The sequence below is a fragment of the Vigna radiata genome, chromosome 5, assembly GCF_000741045.1.
Source record: "Vigna radiata var. radiata cultivar VC1973A chromosome 5, Vradiata_ver6, whole genome shotgun sequence".
Classification (NCBI taxonomy): Eukaryota; Viridiplantae; Streptophyta; class Magnoliopsida; order Fabales; family Fabaceae; genus Vigna; species Vigna radiata.
This window is the reverse complement of record NC_028355.1, coordinates 21,791,639-21,812,777: the sequence shown is the minus strand read 5'-3', so window position 1 is coordinate 21,812,777 and position 21,139 is coordinate 21,791,639. Positions and strand designations below refer to the sequence as shown.

The window sequence follows — 21,139 nt, the reverse complement described above, 5'->3', positions numbered from 1 at the left end:
GCTGGCTCTACTGTTGCAATCAAAAATTCACACAAAATCATCAAGAAAGAACCACCCCTAATTGCGTTCATCAAATATCCTTCATTACAAAAGGTCAAAAACACACAAATTTCACAATTAAAAGTGCAAGAACAGGATCCCCTACAGTCTCTAATCGAAACCCAATCTCGCTGCAAAACGCAGAAGCCCTCACCGCCGATCTGCAAGGAAGAAGAATTTCAACCAAATTTCGAATACAGAGAGAACCCAGGATTTCCCAAATCAATTTGAATCGAAAACCTTAATCCCAATTCACAAAAATTAGATATCAGACACAGAAGCCCCTACGGAAGCCAATAAAAAACAGAAGAGGAGGAAGAGAAGGAAGCTTCCTCCTTGTTGCAAATCAGAATAGAGGGAAGAAGAATAAGAACTGTCAACGCGCCTCCGCCCCCTTTCCGTCGTGCCTTCACGAGACCACTCCCTAAGCACGAGCCAAAAATGGTTTTCCAAGGTTGGGTGGTCCACGAGATCAGAGAGGAGAAGAAGCTCGAAGCTTCTGATGACTCTAATAAAAGGAAAGAGGACGATATGGAAAAACAAGTTTCTAGCGTGACCAAAGCTGGGTTCTCCAGATTCTAAAAACGTAAACCCGTATTTGGTTCTCTTTGGGTTTTTCAAATTTCTAACTATTTTTTTTAAATAAAAATTACAGGTAATTGAATCACTCTAAATAACCTACTAATGTCATCACACTTAAATGGCGTTAATGAAAAGTTAACAGAAAGGACTTTATTGCTTCAAATTAACAAATATTTAGATTCAATTGTGACAAAAAAAAAATATAAAGACTCAATTGAGAATTGGGTACAAATATGAAGAACAAAAGACATATTTAACCTATATTTTATAGAATACATGTGCCATTTTTTTATATTGAATTTAAAATATATTAATAAAATAACAAATAAATAATAGATCAATGAAAAAATGACACGTGTCAAAATGTTATAAAAAAAAATTATATCAAAATATTTTTTTTCTTTTTTAACACGTTATGAAATAGAAATCTGAATAACAAGACATAAGACATATACATGTGCGAAAAATGATAAAATCATGTTAAAAAGAAAGGATACAAAACACTATATTTTTATTCTAACGTGAAAAGGATATATATCACAAGGCAAAGTACAGATAAAGAAGGTAGAAGGAAAAAAATATTTGTCCACAATGTGACTATCTAGAACAATTTTAAAGAGATTCGCAATTTGGATTTTTTTTTATTAATTTTCTTAATTATTTCTGTTATGTTTTCAAAATACATTGATTTTAATGTTTTGAAATATATAAAAATCTGTTTTAATATATCAAAGTCAATATATTTTAAATGCATAGAAAAAAAAATCATCAGAGAAATTGGACTAGATTTATTTTGGTAGATACAATAATCTTAAAATATGTCTTATTTTGGTACTTTCTTTCTTAATTATGTATAATAGTAAAATTAGTATATTAAATAGACGTATTTTTCTTATTTTAAGCGATGTCATGTTATATCTATTCATTTTGATTCTGTCGCGCATCTTTTACACAAATATCATAATGTCAATTTCTTTTTACCAAAATGGTATAATACATTTTATTTACTCAAATAGTATAATACATTTTTCCTTTGCTTCAAAATTTGGTTTTGGAAGAACCCAATTCTGAACATGATTTTGCATTAGTAAGCTTTTTTAAGAAACACCAAAAATATGTTCAAAATTTAATTTTCAAAGTAAAAGGGTGCTATGTGGGTAAATAAAACCTACAGTATACTATTTTGATGAAAAGAAATTAACAATTAATGTGTTATCTGTGTGAAAAAATCTTCTATGGCACATAAAATAAGATTAAATCGACTCAAACTTAATATTATTACAATACATAACATTGAGAAGATATTTAGCACTCAAATTAATCCATTTAAAGTGAATAAAAAAATAATATCAATATCTTATATTACCGTTTTGTTTCGATTAAATGAAGATTAAAAAAGAAAGAGAGAAAATAAAAATTAAAGATATTTGAATTGAATATAAAAGAAACTGAAAAGTAAAAGACAACTAGTGAACAACTTATAATTGATCTCAGTGATGTAATATATGAATTTTGTTTATATATTCAGAAATGTAATTTGTAAAATAGTTTTTAAAAGTAAAATGATTTTTAAAATATAAAATAAAGTAAAAAAAATCAAATAAAAAGGTTATTACAAAAGTTTAATAAAAATACTTTTATTTCAAAATAAAAAGTACATTAAATTAAGTAATTTACAAATATTAAAATTTAAATTAATAAATTTGATTTTATTATTATTTTATATTGTTTTTTACTGTAGTAAAAACATAAATAATAAGAACCTCTTATATAAAAAGTAATCAACTAAAATAAAATATAATTAATTACATTTTCAACGTAATTAATTATTCAAATAAATATAATAAAATATGTATTATAAATTAAATGTGGTAAATACCATTGTTTATAACTTTCTGTTCACCCTGAAAACAGAAAGCTGAAAAAAGAGAGAAGCATGGCACCCAGTTTTTCTTTTATTTTTTTGGTTAGAAAGAAGAAAAGATTGATTATATATGCACCGACTTGTGTAATGATTCCTCGATTGACGGAAACGGACACTTTGAAAATGTTATGGATTTATAGATACATCATTTTCGAATATTTAAAATAATATATGTAACACTTGTGTTATTCAAATATCAAGTATCGTACAAGTTTTGCCTCTATTTAATGGATTAGTTTGAATTTTTTACTTCAAAATATTGTTTTAATTTCTCCATTTTTACTAATTTCCTGTTGATTATTAAGCAATAAAGTAGTATATATTTTAATTTCTTTTAATACGTAGAAAATTCATAATATATATTTAGGCAAGTTGATTTCAAATTGAAAATAATTTATACAAAAATCGTAGAAAAAATTTAATTGCAAAATTATTAAAGCTAAACACAACTTCTCCTTCTGAATATGATAAGAGATTTCGTTATCCAATAATTCGTTTTCATCTTTGCGAAAATGAAATCCCTAATTTAAAAGCATTACATTTATATAATAAAAAAAATTATTATTATTTTTTTTATTTAGTTGAAAAGTCATTGCATACTTCTTTAACCCCACCCAACAATGATTCTCTAGCAAAAGCCAAAGTTTACGCACATATTAAACACAACTTTAGTGTCAAACCAACCTTCCACGTGGCACCATTGGGTTGGTAACCCATAAAACCAAAAGAATAAAATAAACCATGGTCCCCAAATCTTTAATTTACACACTAGTTTTTCATAATTGAATTTTCCATAGTATTTTAATTCCGAATATCGATTTTGAATTCAGTTAAAACTTAAAATAAATTCATTTAACTAGTTATAAAGTAATGATTTTCTTAATCATAAAGTTAGAAATATAATGATAGTGTGTTATTCTTTTCCTCGTTTCGCACCTAATTGCAGACATAATTATTGGGTGGGTAATTCTCGTTTTAAATTTTAATAGAGTCAATGATAAGCGATACTAACATATAGTTAAATTAACAAATTATAAATTCAAGATGAGCATGTGCTAATAATAAAATAAGCTCTCACAACGTTTATCTTGCGATTTCCGAATGTGGACCCCACTCTACAACATCCAACGGACGAAAACTTGTTGGACTTTTTTGGGCCCAAGGCTCGATCAACGAGGTCCACTTATTGGTGGATCGCGTTACATGCAAAGCAATGTGAATGATGGCATTAAACTCGATTACTAAAGAAAGAGTAAAGAAAACTCATTAATTAATATTTATTATTGATAATGTGTGCATTAGTGTCGGTATCATGAATGTAATGTAACGTAACGGATCTCTCTCCATTTACACGGTTTGCCATGCTGGAATCTACATCATTTACTGTCCGCGGTCACTTTTGTATTAATTACTCAGCTTTTTTCAAATTCTTCTAAAGTTACTTCTTTTATTTGTATGGAGATGGAATTGCTTGATCGGATTGACACGAACGGTTTGATTTTAGGTCATTTATAGCAGTAGAAAATGCAAAACCAAGAAATAGAATCTGGACCACCGACCAAGAAAAAGGTATGCAAGGTGGGTAAGCTAACTGATATCATATCTGCACTGTATTATGAATTAAATACTATTCTTGCGTTAACTTACCTCTATACCAACTACGGAAGATTAATTAATTGGTAATGCATTGTAGCGGCGTACGTAATTATAGTTTTGATTGGCAGGAAAGATAATAATAGAAGTAATATTGATAAGAAAATAATAAAATGCAATGGAGGGATGAGTTAATTATTTTTTGTTGAAGGAAGAAATTGATATTTGATATTTGATATTTGGTAATTGATAATTGATATTGGAGATGAGAGAGAAAGAAAAGAGAGAAAGAAAAGGAAGGTACAGATGGATCTAGCCGCTGTGATGAGGTAGGCTCCACTAACTGTGTATCTTTCTTTCTATTTTTCTGTGTTCTAATTTTGGCTGCAAAATTTTTCCACCTTCATTTATTTTTCCCCAACCTAATTTTAATTTCCTCCTCAGATTTTGCTGCGCAATTAGAATCTATCTCTCCTTCCCCACTTTCAATTTTCTCCTTATTATTATTCGTAATCCTAATCTGGTATGTTCTTTCTTCTTCTTTCAACGCCTATTTCACTTCATAATCCCGTTTCTTTGTTTAATTTCTCCCTCTGTTCTGCTCTGTTCTGTTTATCTGCGATCACGTCGTAGCATGCAAGTATTTGTGAGTATCTAGAGCTAGATGTCACGTGTTTTGCAAACGCTTCCTCTCTTGTGAGAAAATTATGAGGAAGGAAACAGAGCGTGTGAATGTCCTCTGGCTTTAACAATGGTCAGGAATTGACTTTTCAGTGTTTTTCCTTGCTTTTTGTTTTCTCTCATCAGAATTTTCTTCACCGCGTCTTTTCCCTGCACCCGACCGCCTACTATCTTTAATGACTCAAGTCTTTGCTTTCAAAAGGTTGGCCACACAAGAGATGGTGCATTGTTCTGGTTTACTTGTATTTCTATTTCTCGGGGAAAATTACGGGGGAAATGTTGACGGCTTATAAATTAGAAACAGGAAATATTTATTTTCTGTTTTAACTATTGTTAACATTACTTTTTCCTTCATTTTTTTTTTGCCGATATGTCCTGTCTTCTTCTGTGTTTGTCATTGTAAATTTCATAATGTTAGGATTTGTAGGAACGTCTATCAAGAGAAAAGACGAGTGAGCTTCCGTGTGTTAGATGACTACTTTTTTGTTGATCAAATATCAAGAATTGTAGGTGGTTGATAACTTTAGATTGCTGTTAATCATGGTTGGAACTTGAATTAAATAAGATCTTTATCTCTGTTAATAGTACGGATTGATTTTAAAACGCCCTGTTTCATCCCTTTCCATTTGAGTGAATTTGGTTGTGATTTGTGAAATTACAATTATCCAGAGAGAAGTTTCAATCTGTCATTCGGAGTTTGAAAACCTAAAACCTGGGAAACAGTTTTTTTCTTATTCAGGAACCGGATAATCCTTTGAAATTCTCATTTTAACTACCAACAGAGACGATGATGGGTAAGAGGAAAGTATGATAGGATGTTGAGAGTGTATGTGAGGAGGAAGAAACGTGAGTAAGTAGTCAGTTGGTAGGTAGTTGGCCTAACTGCTTTAACAGTTAGGAAGAGGGGGAATGTATCTGTAAATACATTGTATAAATAGCTAAGTGGTAGATCAGAAGAGACTTGGGTTCATTCGTGTATTCTGAACAAACTGTTTAGTCTTGTTGGGGGAGATTAGGCTCCCATAATACTTCATTCTTGTATTCTTTCTTGGGTGAATAATAAACAGCAGAGTTTATACATAGTTTGTGAGTTGTTGGGGTGTGTAAATTGGGAAAGGATTTAGGTTTCTTTATCAGAAACTTATCAAAGTAATTAAATGGTATATGTAGAATTCAATTCTCTATTGGTGACTTGTTCTTGTGAATAGCAATTTCGCTCGAAATTGAAACTTATACATGGGGATTTTTAATTTCTAATTCGATTGTATTATTTTGGAAGGCTTGTATAGGCTGTAATTCTCTTGTTTTAATTTTATTTTCTACTGACTCATTTTTCTTATTATTGTTTAGTGGTTAGACACTTTTAGCGCTCCCGATTGATCCTTACAATGGAGGATGTTGAAGACAAGATACCCCCTGTATTCTCTTCAAAAGTTACTGAAGAGACACCACTTGCAGAACATGTTGGAGACAAGCTACTGTCTGAATCTTCTCCAAAAATTGCTAAAGAGACTTCACTACTGGCAGAACTTGTTGGAAACAAGAGACCATCTGAATCTTCTCCAAAAACTGCCGAAGAGATACTCCTGGCTGAGCTTGTTGGAGACAAGCTACCATTGGAAACTTCCCCAAATATTGCTGAAGAACCACTGGTAGAACTTGTTGGAGACAACCAACCATCTGCATCCTCTTCCAAAATGAATGAGACACCACCTGCTGAGTATGTGATAGAGAACTCTGAATCCTCTTCTAAAGTTGCAGAAGAGGCGACACTGGCAGAACATGTTGTCAACAAGCTACCCTCTGAATCCACTACAAAATTTTCTGAAGAGATGATACTGGTAGAACACCCTGAAGAAAACACCGAAGTGATAAAATTACCCAACAATCAATCTTCCACCCAAGCTCCAACTGTCCCACTTAGTAATGCAAAAGTGCAGTCTGACACTCATTTACCATTGGATGGGTTCCCTGAACAAATATTTTTTCCAAATTCTAATGATTTTCAAACTGTAATGCAAGAGGAGACTGTTTCTTTAGTTGATTCAGTTGCAAACCCAGATGCTGCATTTGATGTAACAGAAAAAAGGCAGCAGGTCACTTCAGTTGAAGAATCAAAACCAGGTGCTCTAGAAAATGTTTCTGACGGGCATGCATTGCTGGATAATGTTTCTAATATCACTGCTGACAGTGATGTTAATCATGAGATTAGGCGTTCAACTTCTTCTTCTGAAGCAAAAGATTTGCAAAATGATCACAATGAACTTTTAATGACCATGGGAACGGTTGGTTCACTCCCCCATGACAAGACGTTTGATGAGAAAAAACACATTATTGATACCAGAGCTCCTATTAAATCTGTCAAGCAAGCTGTTTCCAAGTTTGGAGGAATTGTGGATTGGAAGGCTCATAGAATCCAGACTGTGGAGGTAATGTCTTGCATTTTCAAGCATCGGTTTTTTATGACAGTTATTTCCAATTTATCTTGTTCGTACTTCTATCTTATAATTTCAAATTATATTGACTGTTCCGTTTGCTTCTCAAAGCTAAACCTATACAATAATGATGGGATAGGCAAGAGGTAGATGCTGTAGTGGGTATAAAGATGAAAGAAATAGCATACTTGATTAACAGTGGCAGTTGCAACATCCACTAGTGAAAGAAGGTTAACCAGGCCTTTTATGTTAATGATAATAGAAGTAAAAAATATTCTGCGAACATAAATTACATTACAGGGCTAAGCATTGGCGTGGCACACATGTTGCAGAAATTTGGAACTTTTATTTTCTACGTATTCCCTCAATGCTTTTTATGGGACATATTTACAAATTTTCCTTTACATAAACTGTATATGTAAAAATTACTGACTTGGTAGTTTGTTGCAGGCCCTTCCGATGCATTTGTCTCTAATTTATGCCACTAGAATATGAGCTATGTGGGATATAAGTGTCTGTGTATGTGTTACCCAATATTTAGGCAGATTTATGTATGCTATGATCAGTCTAGTGAGTTGAACAGGCTAATTTTCTTGAAGTTAAAATCTCTGCAGATAATGTTTATGACATGGAAATGCTTTGAAGTGGCATTAGAGTGCTAATGAACAAAACAAAAGTCGGAAGTATTTTTTGAAAACGAAAATACTTATTATACTGAAAACATGATAATAAAGAAAACAAATTATATTTGTGAACTTATGAATTCATTTTGACCTGAGATGAACTAGAAAATGAAATATATGTACTTTTATGCCTATATATGTGCTTTCTAATGTCCAATACTGTTTGTTTTCTAAGGAAAAATAGAGATACTGATGATCATTATTCCTGCTATGCATATTTGTTTGTCTGCTCGAACTGCTGTTAACCTTAGTTTTTCCCTGGATGTACAGAGACGCGATCTTGTAGAACATGAGCTTGAAAAGGCACAAGAGGAGATCCCAGAGTACAGAAAACAAGCAGAGGATGCTGAACAGGAAAAAGGCCAAATGCTTAAGGAGTTAGACAGTACAAAGAGATTAATAGAAGAATTAAAACTTAACCTAGAGAGAGCAGAAACAGAAGAGCGTCAGGCAAGACAGGACTCAGAACTTGCAAAGCTCAGAGTGGAAGAGATGGAGCAGGGTATAGCAGACGAATCTAGTGTTGCAGCCAAGGCACAACTTGAGGTTGCCAAAGCAAGGTATGCAGCTGCTGTTTCAGATTTAAAAGCTGTGAAAGAGGAGCAGGAAACATTGCAGAAAAATTTTGCTATCTTAGTGAGTGAAAGAGATTTAGCCATTAAGAAAGCTGAAGAGGCCGTTGCTGAATCAAAGGAAGTAGAGAAGTCTGTAGAGGATTTAACTATTGAGCTAATTGCTGCAAAAGAATCATTGGAGACTGCCCACGGTGCACACTTGGAAGCAGAGGAGCAAAGAATAGGAACAGTCATGGCAAGAGATCAAGATTCCCTTGATTGGGAGAAGGAACTTAAAGAGACGGAAGAAGAGCTCCAGAGACTCAACCAGCAAATTTTGTCTGCAAAGGAACTCAAATCTAAATTGGATACAGCCTCTACTTTGCTGATTGATTTGAAAGCTGAATTATCTTCTTATATGGAATCAAAGTTAAAGCAGGAAGGTGACGAAGAAGGAAACTCAAAAGGAGGCCCAGAAGAACCAGAGAAAAAGACCCACACTGACATACAAACAGCAGTTGCATCAGCCAAAAAGGAACTTGAGGAAGTGAATCTTAACATAGAGAAAGCAACCGCAGAGGTTAGTTGCTTGAAGGTAGCTGCTACATCATTAAAATCAGAACTTGAACAGGAGAAAGCAACTCTTGCTGCCATCAGACAAAGGGAGGGAATGGCCTCCATTGCGGTTGCATCTCTGGAAGCTGAATTGGAAAAGACCAGATCAGAAATTGCTTTGGTCCAGATGAAGGAGAAAGAAGCTAAAGAGAAAATGACCGAGCTTCCCAAGAAGCTACAAATTGCGGCTGAAGAGGCTAGTCAAGCCAACTTGCTTTCTCAGGCAGCTCGTGAAGAGCTACAAAAGGTAAAGGCAGAAGCAGAGCAGGCCAAGGCTGGAGTAAGTACCTTGGAAAGTAGATTACTTGCAGCTCAGAAGGAGATAGAGGCTGCAAGGGCGTCTGAACATTTGGCAATAGCGGCAATTAAAGCATTGCAAGAGAGTGAATCAACTAGAAGCAAGAATGCACTGGACCCATCCAAAGGGGTAACACTTTCTCTGGAAGAGTACTATGAGCTTAGCAAACGAGCACACGAGGCAGAAGAGCGGGCCAATATGAGGGTTGCAGCTGCTAATTCTGAAATTGATAAAGCTAAGCAGTCTGAATTGAAAGCCTTTGAAAAGTTGGACGAAGTGAATAGGGAGATAGCTGCAGGAAGGGAATCTTTGAAAGTGGCGATGGAAAAGGCTGAAAAGGCTAAGGAAGGCAAATTGGGCGTAGAGCAAGAATTAAGAAAGTGGAGAGCTGAAAGTGAACAACGAAGAAAGGCGGGAGACTCTGGTCAAGGAGCGGTAAACCAGAGTAAAAGTCCTAGGGGTAGTTTTGAGGGGAGTCATGAAGCAAATAATTTTGAGCGCACTGGTGTTGCAGATAATGCTGCACATCATTTTCCAAGTCCGAAGACTAATGTACATCCAGACTTTGATGAAAGTGGATCATCCCCAGAAATAAAACAAGGGAAAAAGAAGAAAAGGTCACTTTTCCCGAGGGTTTTGATGTTCTTTGCTAGAAGAAAAACACATTCAACCAAGTGAGGATAATCCCAAATTGTACTGCAGATAACTTAGCAGTCACCCGTTTTGGATATCTCAAAGTGACTTTAAATATTGGAATCTTCAACTGCATGAACCTGTAAATGTTGACAATTGCTGTGCTGTGTATTTGATTGTATTCTCTCTCACTGAAGGGTTGGTATATGGTCGCCTGCTGAGTGTTTTACGTGGAGATAAAAATAAATTCATCTTTAGTGGGAAAGAGAAAATTAAATGATTCTGTATTGTGTATAGGCTTCTGATATATTGAACCTCAGGCTTTTGTAAAGATTTGTTTGAGATTTTACCAAATGAAAGAAAAAGGTTTCCGAGTCTGAGACTTGATGCTTTTAATGACATGATGTGAGCTTATTGGAAACACCTCATTAGATTGGAACAGGGATGATACCTGGAATGTTGCAGATCTTCTGATGCCTGGAATATACCGTATATAGGCTGAAGTCTCCAATGTTTTCAGACAATTTATCCAGATCACTCGCCAAATTTTGAGTCTTTTACAGGTTCATTTCTGTATTAGTTATACATCTAACTTATTGCAATTTTAATTCAGTGAGTTGTCAGTGATAGATTTATCCTTTGTTCTGTTCGCATTTTTTTTCTTATTCATCATTAAATTTTAACACAATTTGATTAATGGAAGATTGAGGACATGAAAATAGAAAGAAGAGATTTTTTATAAATTAATTTTGCTTGGTTTCATTTTTAGGAAGGAAGAGAAATGGAATCCTTTTTAATCTAATTCTTGTTTCTATCCAATTTTAGAGGGAATTTAAAACATTTCAAGTGTAATTTAATTTGAAGTAAATATTTTCTCTTTCTCTAGGAATTAACAAAAATAATAATAATTTCTTTCTATTAAAATTAAACTAAAGAAAAATGTTTAACAGAAACTCATTCTTCTCTTTCCTCTTCTTGAAACCTAGAGTTCTTAAATTTTTTAAGGATAATGATACTTAGACAACATTTGAACATCATCTTCATGTCATTATGTGATTGATTCAAAATTATTTCACAATCAATCACATAAACACTACCATAGACTAATTACAGAATGACACGTCGATGACATTCAAATGTTATCTAAGTATTATTATCCTTATTTTAATGATCCAACAATTATATCTCCTTTCATGAACTTCGCAACGTACGAATGTTATCCATGTGATTATGGAAATACTGATCAGTATCCTTGTCTTATAAAAGTTAGGACAACTGCTGCTGCTGAACCTGAAACATTCCATAGATCCTTAGAATATTTTTAATATAAAGCATATGAAGAAAGGGAAATTCGTTGTTCGACTCCCCTGGAAGTATTTCATTTCAAATTCTTAAGAACTACGCATCAAAAAGTATTTAATTTTTGGTTTGAAGGTTGTTATAATTTGATTGAAAAGTTATATGAACTAAAATGGAAAATACTTTTAATCATCGGATTTTGAGTCTTTTATTTCCCCCAAAAGCCTAAACAAACAATGAAGTCGATTGAAAATGAATTAGAATACATTTGCTTCAAGACCACTACATCTAAACTTGATCCTTGGCCTCAATGAGGTCAAGGTGGAAAAATTAAAAGTAATTTCGTTTTATGGATAAGTCCAAGCGATACAGCATTTGGTAGAACTACGAACTAGAATTCGCAATGGTCTGAATAATAGTTTTATGCCATGGATTGGAAAGATGCTCCACAAGGTTGTCAATTGGTCCAACGTGAGTCACCGAAGCTTGTACAAAGAAGCCAACCATTGCCACCATTGCAAGTCGACCTGTAAATAGAAAATTTTCAACTAAACATTTATTGATAATAAGCATCAAAGAACTAAGAAAGAAATATACCATTTTTAATCTCTTTAAGCTTCGAATCATGAGCGTTTTTAATGTCTTTAGCTAGGCCAAGAGGATTTAGCAGAGGACCCCCTGGGTACCTGTTTGAAACATGCATATACACCTCAATGTCTACTAATTCAAGAACTGTAAAATCACAATGCCCTATGACGGTTATGCCATTGTTGACAATTATTCATGTTCAGTACGATAATTAAAGAACATGAAGAATGGTAAAAAAAATTAGAGAATATATATATATATATATATATATATATATATATATATATATACTGTTATTGGAAATGCCAATACCCTGGCTCTAAGCCTTCCAGTGAAGCTTCCAGTCCAAAGAAGGACCCCTCTTTAGCCTGAGATCCAGGACTAACAAAATCCATGTACCTTTTTGTTTCGGCAAACCTGTGCAAGCAAAAGTGAAGTCGTATGAACTGGCCTCTTAATCCTCTAAAGAATAATGGAATTATGAGAACCCGAATTCATGACGAAAATTATACCCCATCAAAAGTAGTTGAACAATGAAGAGTGTCTGTGTATTGGCAAGGTCGTATTTTACTGCACCAGCTTCAAACCAAACCGGTATCTTACTAATTCCTGTGACGCGAAGCAGCTGCACAGATTACCAACTACTACTTCAGGCAAGGACTCCAATAGTTAGTAATAACTAAAGAATCTTGATATATTTTATCAATTTATCATAAAGAAGTTTTCTACATTCAACTTTTAGTATAGGTACATGCGCAAGTTGTCACTCACATCTGTCACAAGAATTCCCAATACCCCAAGCATTGCAAAGCGGGAATGAACCAGCTCTGCCTGCACATACCACCTTAAGTTTTCAGGATCCTCTCCAAGCCCAAGTGGGTCAAATCCAAAATCTCCAGCCAGACTGAAAAGCATACCATAATATGAAAACCTGAATAGAGAAAGTAGCAGTAGAGGAACTAGGAATCATATCCTCACGTTCCATCAAGATAAGGTGGGGGATCAAGTCCTGGGAGCCATGTAGGTCGCTGTTGCGCTGCTACACAAGTTTGTCTATAACGTGGAGTGACAGCAGCAGAATGCCCAAGCCACGAGACTCTTCCTCCTGGTGAAGCTCTATCTATGCTCTTACTATTGAATAAAGAGCGAGTTTGAATAGGAAGGCCTCTTCCTACTGCTACTGCCACCATTGTTTTCTGATTATCTGCTTCTGTGCCCGACCTCAAATTTGTGACTTTCCCAACAACCACATTAATACATATTATTGATTTAAAGGTAAAAAAGTTACAGGGGGCCCACTTATCCACTGAGATAGAAGTTGGATAACAAACGTCTGCTTCTTAGGCCTCATGATAAAATACATTTTCCTCCAATCTACAGACATCCGTTTCAGATTACCACACTAGAAATCATAAATTACTTCAGCTTCTTCCGTAAGAGCAAAGAGAGGTGTGAGCCTTTCCCAATTTGTACAATCCAGGTTTGTTTTTATTTATTTTTCATACCTTTTATGTTTTAATTGACATAGTGTATGTAAAGCCAAAACAAGCAAATTAATGGTGGAAGCTCGGCATGTTCGCTCTACCAGCACTTGTTGAGGCGCTAAATGAAAAGGAACTGGTAAATGAGTAAAAAGGAAAAGATATTGAGATAAAAAATTATACAATTGAACATGCTGGTACAACTGGACAATCAACACTTTTCCTGTATATCCGAAATGACATCAATATCAGCTACAATTGAAAACATCCTACGTACAACTGAAAAGTCTTTAAATGAAATATATGAAACGATATTAGTTAAGCTAAGAGAGCAACAATTGTTCACTGGCTGTGTATCATCGCTTGCCAGATATGCTGAAAGAGCTAACTTTCATTGGTGTTGCTATGACCAGTGGCGCTTCAGGAGAATCGCTGACTGCAAATCTGTCATGCATAAAACGGCTCTCAACAATGGAATCATCCCTGAGGACTATCTTGTAGCAGTAGCAGCTCTTAAGACCCTGCTGGTTACGATAGCACTCATGCGAACCATCCTTGACTTGCTGGAAGTTCCATATCACACTGAACTTCCCCACAGTGGCTACTATGTGCCGCTCCTGCTTCCCATTTTCTGTCACCTAATCAACCAAGAAGCAGAAAGAATAAAAATATATTTCCACGAGATTAAAACAAGAAAGGCACAATAAAAACCAATATATGTCATTTCTCAGCAGATGTGGGAACAGCACAGACACAATCTTAGCCCAAGGGAGAAGAATAACCTTTGCCTGGGAAGAGTGCCTATATAACCAATAAAAAACTCAAGATCATATTATTAAGATAATAATTAAGTATATGCTAAAGCTGGCGCAATTATCTTTAACCTTTTATCTGTTGTGCTTATTGGTACCATACTCATGCATGAATTGCCAAGGGGAAATCCCCATGTTTTCAACAACAGCAAACACGACATTCCTTTGAAAACCAACAAACAATTAATATGCTAGCTAAGCGTTGAGTTTGCTAATCTGAACACGGGATACATTTTAATTACAAGAAAAAAAAAAACTCAGATTAAAAACCTCAAAGTACACGTTGATAGGCATTGTGTATTTCAGGAAAAAGGGGTCAAAGTGTTGACTTCGTGTACCAATATACTGCACATGTGGCAGCAGGAGTGTGGGAAGAAAGGGACATATTTCCTTGTGAGATGGAGGGAAAGGAAAACAAAAGGGAGGTAGACGAGGACATTATCGCGTGAAGATATAGGTGGGAGAGTCAAGACCTATCCAAGAATCTGAGATACCTATAATTTCTATCTGATCAGTTCGGAGAGAGGAAACGATTAGTGATATCATATGTTATTAAGAGCATAGTTTTAGTTATAATACGGTACTACTTCTCAGTTTTTTCTGTTCCAGTTCTATCAATGCATGATAATGTTTTTCACAGCTAGATACAAGGATAAAGCATCAGTTAACAAAACAAAATAAGAGCACAGCAGCATATTATAAAAAAGATGCAACAAAAGGAAAATTTATAAGGCAATAGCTTTCGACCTTAAATCGGTCTCCTGAACCAATAGTAAAAACTTCATTTGCAAAAATATTCATAATGTAATAACTCATTGTATTGTGATTTACAAATAACACCAGCATAATACAGGCTAACTGTTCAATAGCAAAGATGCAGCAATGTATAAGGAAAAATATATTTATTGCCAAAATAATGTACTGTGCACAAACTTAATAAATTGAGTAAAAAGAATAAAGGCTGCAATTGAGAAGAACAATAGGACAGCAATGTTAATAACAACATTTAATTAGATACCATGACAGTTCACAAGCAAACGATATTATAATTATCACATTGTTAATTTGCCACACAACAATAAGCGAAGCAAGCAGAGAATTTAATTCAAACTTACCCACGAAAACTGTGCATTCCGGAACTTGTTATTCGCTCCAGCCAAATGGGAATCAAGAGGGGTGAGCTTCAACAACCTGGGAGCAGCAATCTTGTTCCCCATCCTCCCCGAAAAACCAGTCTTTGTCCTTCCATCTTTGTCAGTAAAGAGGGTACAAATAAGAATCAAGTATGTATCAGTAGTACCCACGATCCACTTGCCATCAAAGGTAACATCCACATGAGTGACAGGAGATCCAAGGCCAGGAAACGCAGTCTTCGCTTGCCTCATTGTGTTCACCGAATACAGTCTTATCTTTCCATCCAAAGACCCTACAACAATGGACCCATCACCGGTAGTGGCAAAGCACTGAAAATTAGTCCCCCTCGAAAACTGATGTCCCTGCGCCCAATTCAACACAGGGGCATTCGAATCAGCCAAGTTCTGAACCAGCCCATTGCGATCCCTCATATCCCACCTACAAAGTCTGTTATCATCCAACCCCAGAAATGTTGACCCAGAGGGATCCAACTGTGCTCCTTTACAATCATTGGTAATATCCCTCATTGTAATCTCGGTACCGTCCTTCCCAAACATCCATTCACTAACCACCTTCCCGGTCTCAATATCAAGCTGATGAAGCCCCGTGGAGTGAAGCTTTCCGCCACCCATTGGACTCATCAGAAGCATGTTCGTCTCAGCCTTCATAAGAAGCGTCTTCTTAGGGGTAGAATAAGAAGACGAATCCCCACCCCCATTTTTATACCCATCACTAAAATTCACGAACGCACCCTTCCCGTGAATCCCATGTGCGAAGTTCTTCACAACCTGAATCCCGTTATCACTCACCAAAAAACTGTTATCTAAAGCACCCAATGCAATGCTCTGAATGCCGCCGTTTGAAGCTTCTTCGAACTCTTCTTTCAAATCCTGATTTGCCCTAACCGGAGTGGAGCTTTTGGAGAAAGTTTCTTCTGCGTCTTCCCACATAGTATCGTCCGCGGCCTCGGGTTTGGCCCACACCATGAAATCCTTGCCGTAGATCTTGAGCTTATTTGCTTCCGTCGCCTCGACCCCGTGCGTGTTCTCGAAAAGACAGTTCTGGAAGGAATCAATGAAGTCGATTTGGTCTTGCACGGTGAAGAACTTCATCGCCCAGACGCCGCGCGCCACGAAGTCCACACGCCGCTGGTCGGGGAAACTCTTGAGGCCAATCTCGGGGCCCACCTTTGCCCGGATTTTGGAACCGACTTTCATAACCCAGAACGGTTGTTCTCTGCTGCTTTCGTCGTCGTCCGTATCGTCGTTTTCGTCGTCGGTGTCGGCGTTGGAGTGAGTTTTGACGAAAGAATACGTGGTGAGTTTGTCGGAGATTACCCACTTGGCTTTGGGGGTGTTGCCGCCGACGTGGAGGTAGAGTTTGACGGCGTTTTTAACAGCGGGGGTGCTGGAGGAGGAATATTTGAGTTTGAGGGCTTTGAGCTTGGCCTCCACGTCATCAAGGGATGAAGTTGACAGCGTTTTCGGTGGCCGTTCGGAGCTTCCTCCATGGGCGTCTTGGTAGGCTTCCTCCTCCTCCTGCTCCGAATCGGATGAATCTAACAGATCTTCGCGGCTGTGAGAAGAACCCATGGAGTTTATTTCGATGAGATGAGATCCGAATTGCAACTTGGGGATACGAAGAAGAAGATGGTGATGATGCTAAGAGCGACAAGTTCGAAATTTGAAAAAGGAGCGTTTGGGGTTAGGGTTTTTAAATCGCAACGGAATGAAACGCGTGTAGAGTGGGGCCAACCTAAGCAACCTCTTGATTCAATGTCTTAACCCAATATAAATTATTCACATTATCTTATGCTTAACTCAACTCACTCATTTTAATTTCCTTCGTATCTAGTCAAGTTTATAAAATATTTAATTTAATTTTATAATAAACTATGGTTATTTTATGATGTTCAAAGTAAAATTTCAGCAAAACTTTATCATACTAAAACTATAACGACAACTTAAACATGTTTGTTAACCAAATTTGTAGAAATTTCATAGATTTAATTATTTTCATATTTATAGAAAGATTTTAGAATTTAATAATTTAGATGCTGTTTTAAGATATATTTTCCTCGTAATCCAGCGGCTTTATAATTTTATTTTGTAGAAGCATGATAACACTTTAAAATTCTGAAGAATAAAGACATAATAGTTGCTTAAACAATACGCTATTTTTATTTAAATATATGAAATTTATTTTGTAAAACGATGTTGAATATATTTATATAATAATTCATTTTATTTATTAAAGAAATTTTTGGAGAAGAAGAATATGAATGACGTGGGGAGTAAACTTTCGGGATTTAGCTTCCTTGCTTGCTAAGGCTTTTCAAGAATGGATAATACCAAGTTTTTATTTTTACTTAATTTATTTTATTTTAATCAACCGTCATTATTAAATTCCATAAACGAAAATGGACACAAACACACAAAGCCCTCCACCGCTTTCTTTCTTTCTTGGTTATCCTATTTCATTGGATAATCTTAGTCGTTGATGTTTAGATCATCTATGAGTGACTTGATTTTCAATTATAATTATAATTGGTGACACATGACAATTTTCTTTTAAAATAAAATAGGTTAAGAAGAAAATGGATAAATATAAATGTGTATAGACATACATAGTCGCCAACTAAATTTGAAGGGAGAAGAAATATCGTTTGTATTTAAAATTAACTTGTGCCAAAATATAGTATATTACGAATAAAAAGGCTTTTGAAAGTAATGAAGATTTTGGAAAGTTTAAACTTAAGACAGAAATATAGTTGATTATATGGAATATTATTTAAAAAGAAGAAATAATTATGTTTTAAATTAAGGGGCAGTTGAATGAAAAAAAATATTATGGATGATATTAGTTTGGTTTGAGGGTACAAAAGAATTACATAATATTATGTTCAAACAACTAATTCAATTGAAATGTTGGTCATTGAGGATTTTACAGACCTGTTAACATCAACACTCCAAGGCATGATTATATAATATGTACACATCCTATTAATACAAATATAATGTATTATTGATGGATTTGCTTTACATATATAATCAATATATTTTGTTTTTTTTTTTGCCGATAATGTTCAAAGTCCTTTAAAGTAAAATTAATTTACAATACATAGATTTAACATTCACTTTTTAACAAATAAATAATTAGAAAAAAAAATTATTTTAATAAAAATGTAGGCATACGTAATAAAAAAAACTATTAAATTTATGTCTATTATTCTTTAAAATAAGTTATCAAACTTGATCCTTTTAGTGAAAAAGATATATTGTTTTCCTAATTATAAACATTATGTTGGTAGCACATTTTGCTCGCACAATCGCAGTGTCAAATTTTAAAACATGCTTACACAAAGGCTGTTTCTTCTTGCACCCCGTTAATTTGTCTCTGCACCCTATCGTAGACATGCGCTGGCATATTCATTTCTTCTTGCACCCCAACATTAATTTGTCAAATTCAAAACGCACTAAATTAATTTTGAAAATGTTTTTTCGGAAGACACTCACCATTCCAATTTGTTTATAAATTCTGATGCATTAAAAAATAGACCTCGGTTGGGCACAAATTGTTATTATTTTCTCTTTGGGGTGACACTTCAATGACACTAACACCTGAACATCCATCTCCTCCATGGTCTCTCATCATATCCCTCACCCTTGCTACGTCATCCCACCTCCCAACAATGGCATAAAGATTCGACATTAAAACATAAAATCCACCGTTTTTGTAATTCAATAAAAACAAATGTTTCGCCAAGCATTCCCCAAGCTTTACTTCATGTTGAATGCAACAAGCACTTAACAATGCTCCCCAGACAGCAGAATCAGGCCGAATTTCCATGTTGTTAATAACCTCCATTGCTTCCTTGAACAATCCTGCCCGACCCAGGAGACCAACTATGCATGCGTAATGCTGCAAAGTTGGTCTCAAACCATACTCTTCTGTCATGCTACGGAAGTATTGAATTCCTTCGTAGACAAGTCCGCCATGGGTACATGCTGCTAAAACTCCCAAGAGGGTGATTTTATCTGGTTCTAGCCCTTGTTCAAGTAGTTTGGAAAGACAACTGAAAGCTTTGTGTTCGTGTCCATATAAACTATAACCCGATATGATGGAGTTCCATGTTGCTAAACACGGACCGTTGATGCTATAAAATACCTTTTCAGCATAATCTAATCTTCCACACTTAGAATACATATCTATAAGAGCAGTTCCTGTAAAATCTTCCACTTTCACATTGTTTCTAAGAATATATGCATGCAGTGTCTCTCCAATCCGCAGGTACTCAAGCTGGCAACATCCTGATAGTAGACTAGCGATAGTGATGGCATCTGGTTTTTGTCCACATGTGCTCATTTGGCAGAATAACTCCATAGCTTCACTTGATTTTGCAGCCTGAACGCAACCAGATATCACAGAATTCCAAGTGACCAGTGGTTTTTCACTCCTGTCAAAAAACAAAGATAATGCAGCTTCTATCTCATCAAATCTTGAATACATGCTTATTAGCCCATTTGCAACCAAGCAATCATTAGTCAGCCCGTTCTTCAACCCATAACCATGGAAAGCACATCCAATGGAAAAATGAGACGGATTAGTGATTCCATGTAGGACACCAATTAATGCAACTGCATCTGGTCTAATGCCCAGTAGCAGAGTTTGGGTAAAACACTCCACCGCAGACTCTACATCACCTTTTTCCGAATAGCTAGAGATTATCGCAGTTAACGAAATCAGGTCCTTTGTGGGATAACGCTTGTAAAGCAATTTTGCCATATCTGTGAGCCCTTGCTTTGCATATAGACAAACCAGGGAGGTTACAACAGAAGCGTCACTGGTAAAGCCACATTTGACAATATAACAATGGACAGTTTCGGGAACAGCATTAGCTGACGTAAGGTTCATCATTGTCACTGGACTGGGTTCCAAACCTTCCTTCAGCATCTCTTTAAAGCACAAAACCGCCTTGTCCGAAAAACCATTTTGGCAATAGGCACCAATCATTGTATTCCAAGAGATAACATTTTTCTCACCCATCTCTACAAACAAGAGTAGGGCTGCTTCCAAGTCATCGCATTTAGCATACATAGAGGTAAGGGCATTATTCACCTGAGGATCCAAACCAAAGCCAGCTTTGATCCCAAATCCATGAACGGATCCACCTTGAGGAATAAATTCGCGACGACCAAATGAGGGCAACAAACTAGCAATCGTTGTCTGGTTAGGCCTAAAACTCTCTCTCAGCATCTGCACAAAGAGCTGAAAAGCATCACGAGGGAACCCATTTTGTGAATATCCACAAATCAACACGTTCCATGAAACAACATCTTTTGAAGGCATATCTTCGAACAGTTGGTGTGCGTGGTTGGTGAACCCAAGTTTCATGTAAAAGTCAATGAGAGCGGTGTTTACATACATAAACATTTGAGTAGCCCGTTTCAACAAGTGGGTTTGAATCTGGTTGGCTTGTAGGGTCGCAGAGGGTGAAGCGCAAGAGAAAGAATGGGAGGAAATGCATGCTTTGATGAGTAAAGAAAAGGTAACATCGTTGGGGATGGCATTGGCCTGTAACAGTTGTCGGAAGATAAGGATTGGAAAACTTGCATCCTGCAAGAGAGAGTGAAACAGAGAAAGATTGGTTTTAGAAGGCAACTTCATCTCATCATCCTTTTACAGTTTCCTTCTGACATTTTACTTAATCGTTGTCTGGTTAGTCAAACATAACGTTCAACTCTTTACAAATATATTGTAAGTATTACCAGTTTTTAGAAAAAATAAA

At 35.6% G+C, this 21,139-nt stretch overlaps 4 protein-coding genes across 10 annotated transcripts; 1 reads left to right on the top strand and 3 right to left on the bottom strand.

The window, feature by feature from the left end:
* The first annotated feature begins 4,339 nt into the window (after window positions 1-4,339).
* Window positions 4,340-10,677, top strand: LOC106762128 (protein WEAK CHLOROPLAST MOVEMENT UNDER BLUE LIGHT 1). 7 transcript variants are annotated; one of them, XM_022780973.1, is made up of 5 exons: window positions 4,348-4,467; window positions 4,583-4,661; window positions 4,946-5,021; window positions 6,170-7,248; window positions 8,208-10,677. In XM_022780973.1, the coding sequence occupies exons 4-5, from the start codon at window positions 6,208-6,210 to the stop codon at window positions 10,080-10,082; spliced, it is 2,916 nt and encodes a 971-aa protein (XP_022636694.1). In that variant the 5' UTR covers window positions 4,348-4,467; window positions 4,583-4,661; window positions 4,946-5,021; window positions 6,170-6,207; the 3' UTR covers window positions 10,083-10,677. The 7 variants fall into 7 exon arrangements, with proteins under 7 accessions (XP_014501342.1, XP_022636694.1, XP_022636692.1 ...); XM_022780971.1 differs by lacking the exon at window positions 4,946-5,021 and having other exon boundaries at window positions 4,349-4,467; XM_022780972.1 differs by lacking the exon at window positions 4,348-4,467 and having other exon boundaries at window positions 4,496-4,661.
* An 839-nt stretch (window positions 10,678-11,516) lies between these two features.
* Window positions 11,517-13,418, bottom strand: LOC106761217 (photosystem I chlorophyll a/b-binding protein 5, chloroplastic). Its single transcript, XM_014644745.2, has 6 exons — window positions 12,903-13,418; window positions 12,696-12,828; window positions 12,437-12,549; window positions 12,237-12,341; window positions 11,934-12,022; window positions 11,517-11,863 (listed from the first exon to the last, which is right to left on the bottom strand). Exons 1-6 carry the CDS (start codon window positions 13,112-13,114, stop codon window positions 11,721-11,723), a joined length of 795 nt encoding a protein of 264 aa, XP_014500231.1. The 5' UTR covers window positions 13,115-13,418; the 3' UTR covers window positions 11,517-11,720.
* Window positions 13,419-13,569: 151 nt separating this feature from the next.
* LOC106762332 (protein CYPRO4) lies at window positions 13,570-17,073 on the bottom strand. Its single transcript, XM_014646194.2, has 2 exons — window positions 15,333-17,073; window positions 13,570-14,043 (listed from the first exon to the last, which is right to left on the bottom strand). Exons 1-2 carry the CDS (start codon window positions 16,941-16,943, stop codon window positions 13,762-13,764), a joined length of 1,893 nt encoding a protein of 630 aa, XP_014501680.1. The 5' UTR covers window positions 16,944-17,073; the 3' UTR covers window positions 13,570-13,761.
* A 1,628-nt stretch (window positions 17,074-18,701) lies between these two features.
* On the bottom strand, window positions 18,702-21,087 carry LOC106762716 (pentatricopeptide repeat-containing protein At2g04860). Its single transcript, XM_014646757.2, has one exon. It carries the CDS (start codon window positions 21,016-21,018, stop codon window positions 18,880-18,882), a length of 2,139 nt encoding a protein of 712 aa, XP_014502243.1. The 5' UTR covers window positions 21,019-21,087; the 3' UTR covers window positions 18,702-18,879.
* Window positions 21,088-21,139: the final 52 nt, after the last annotated feature.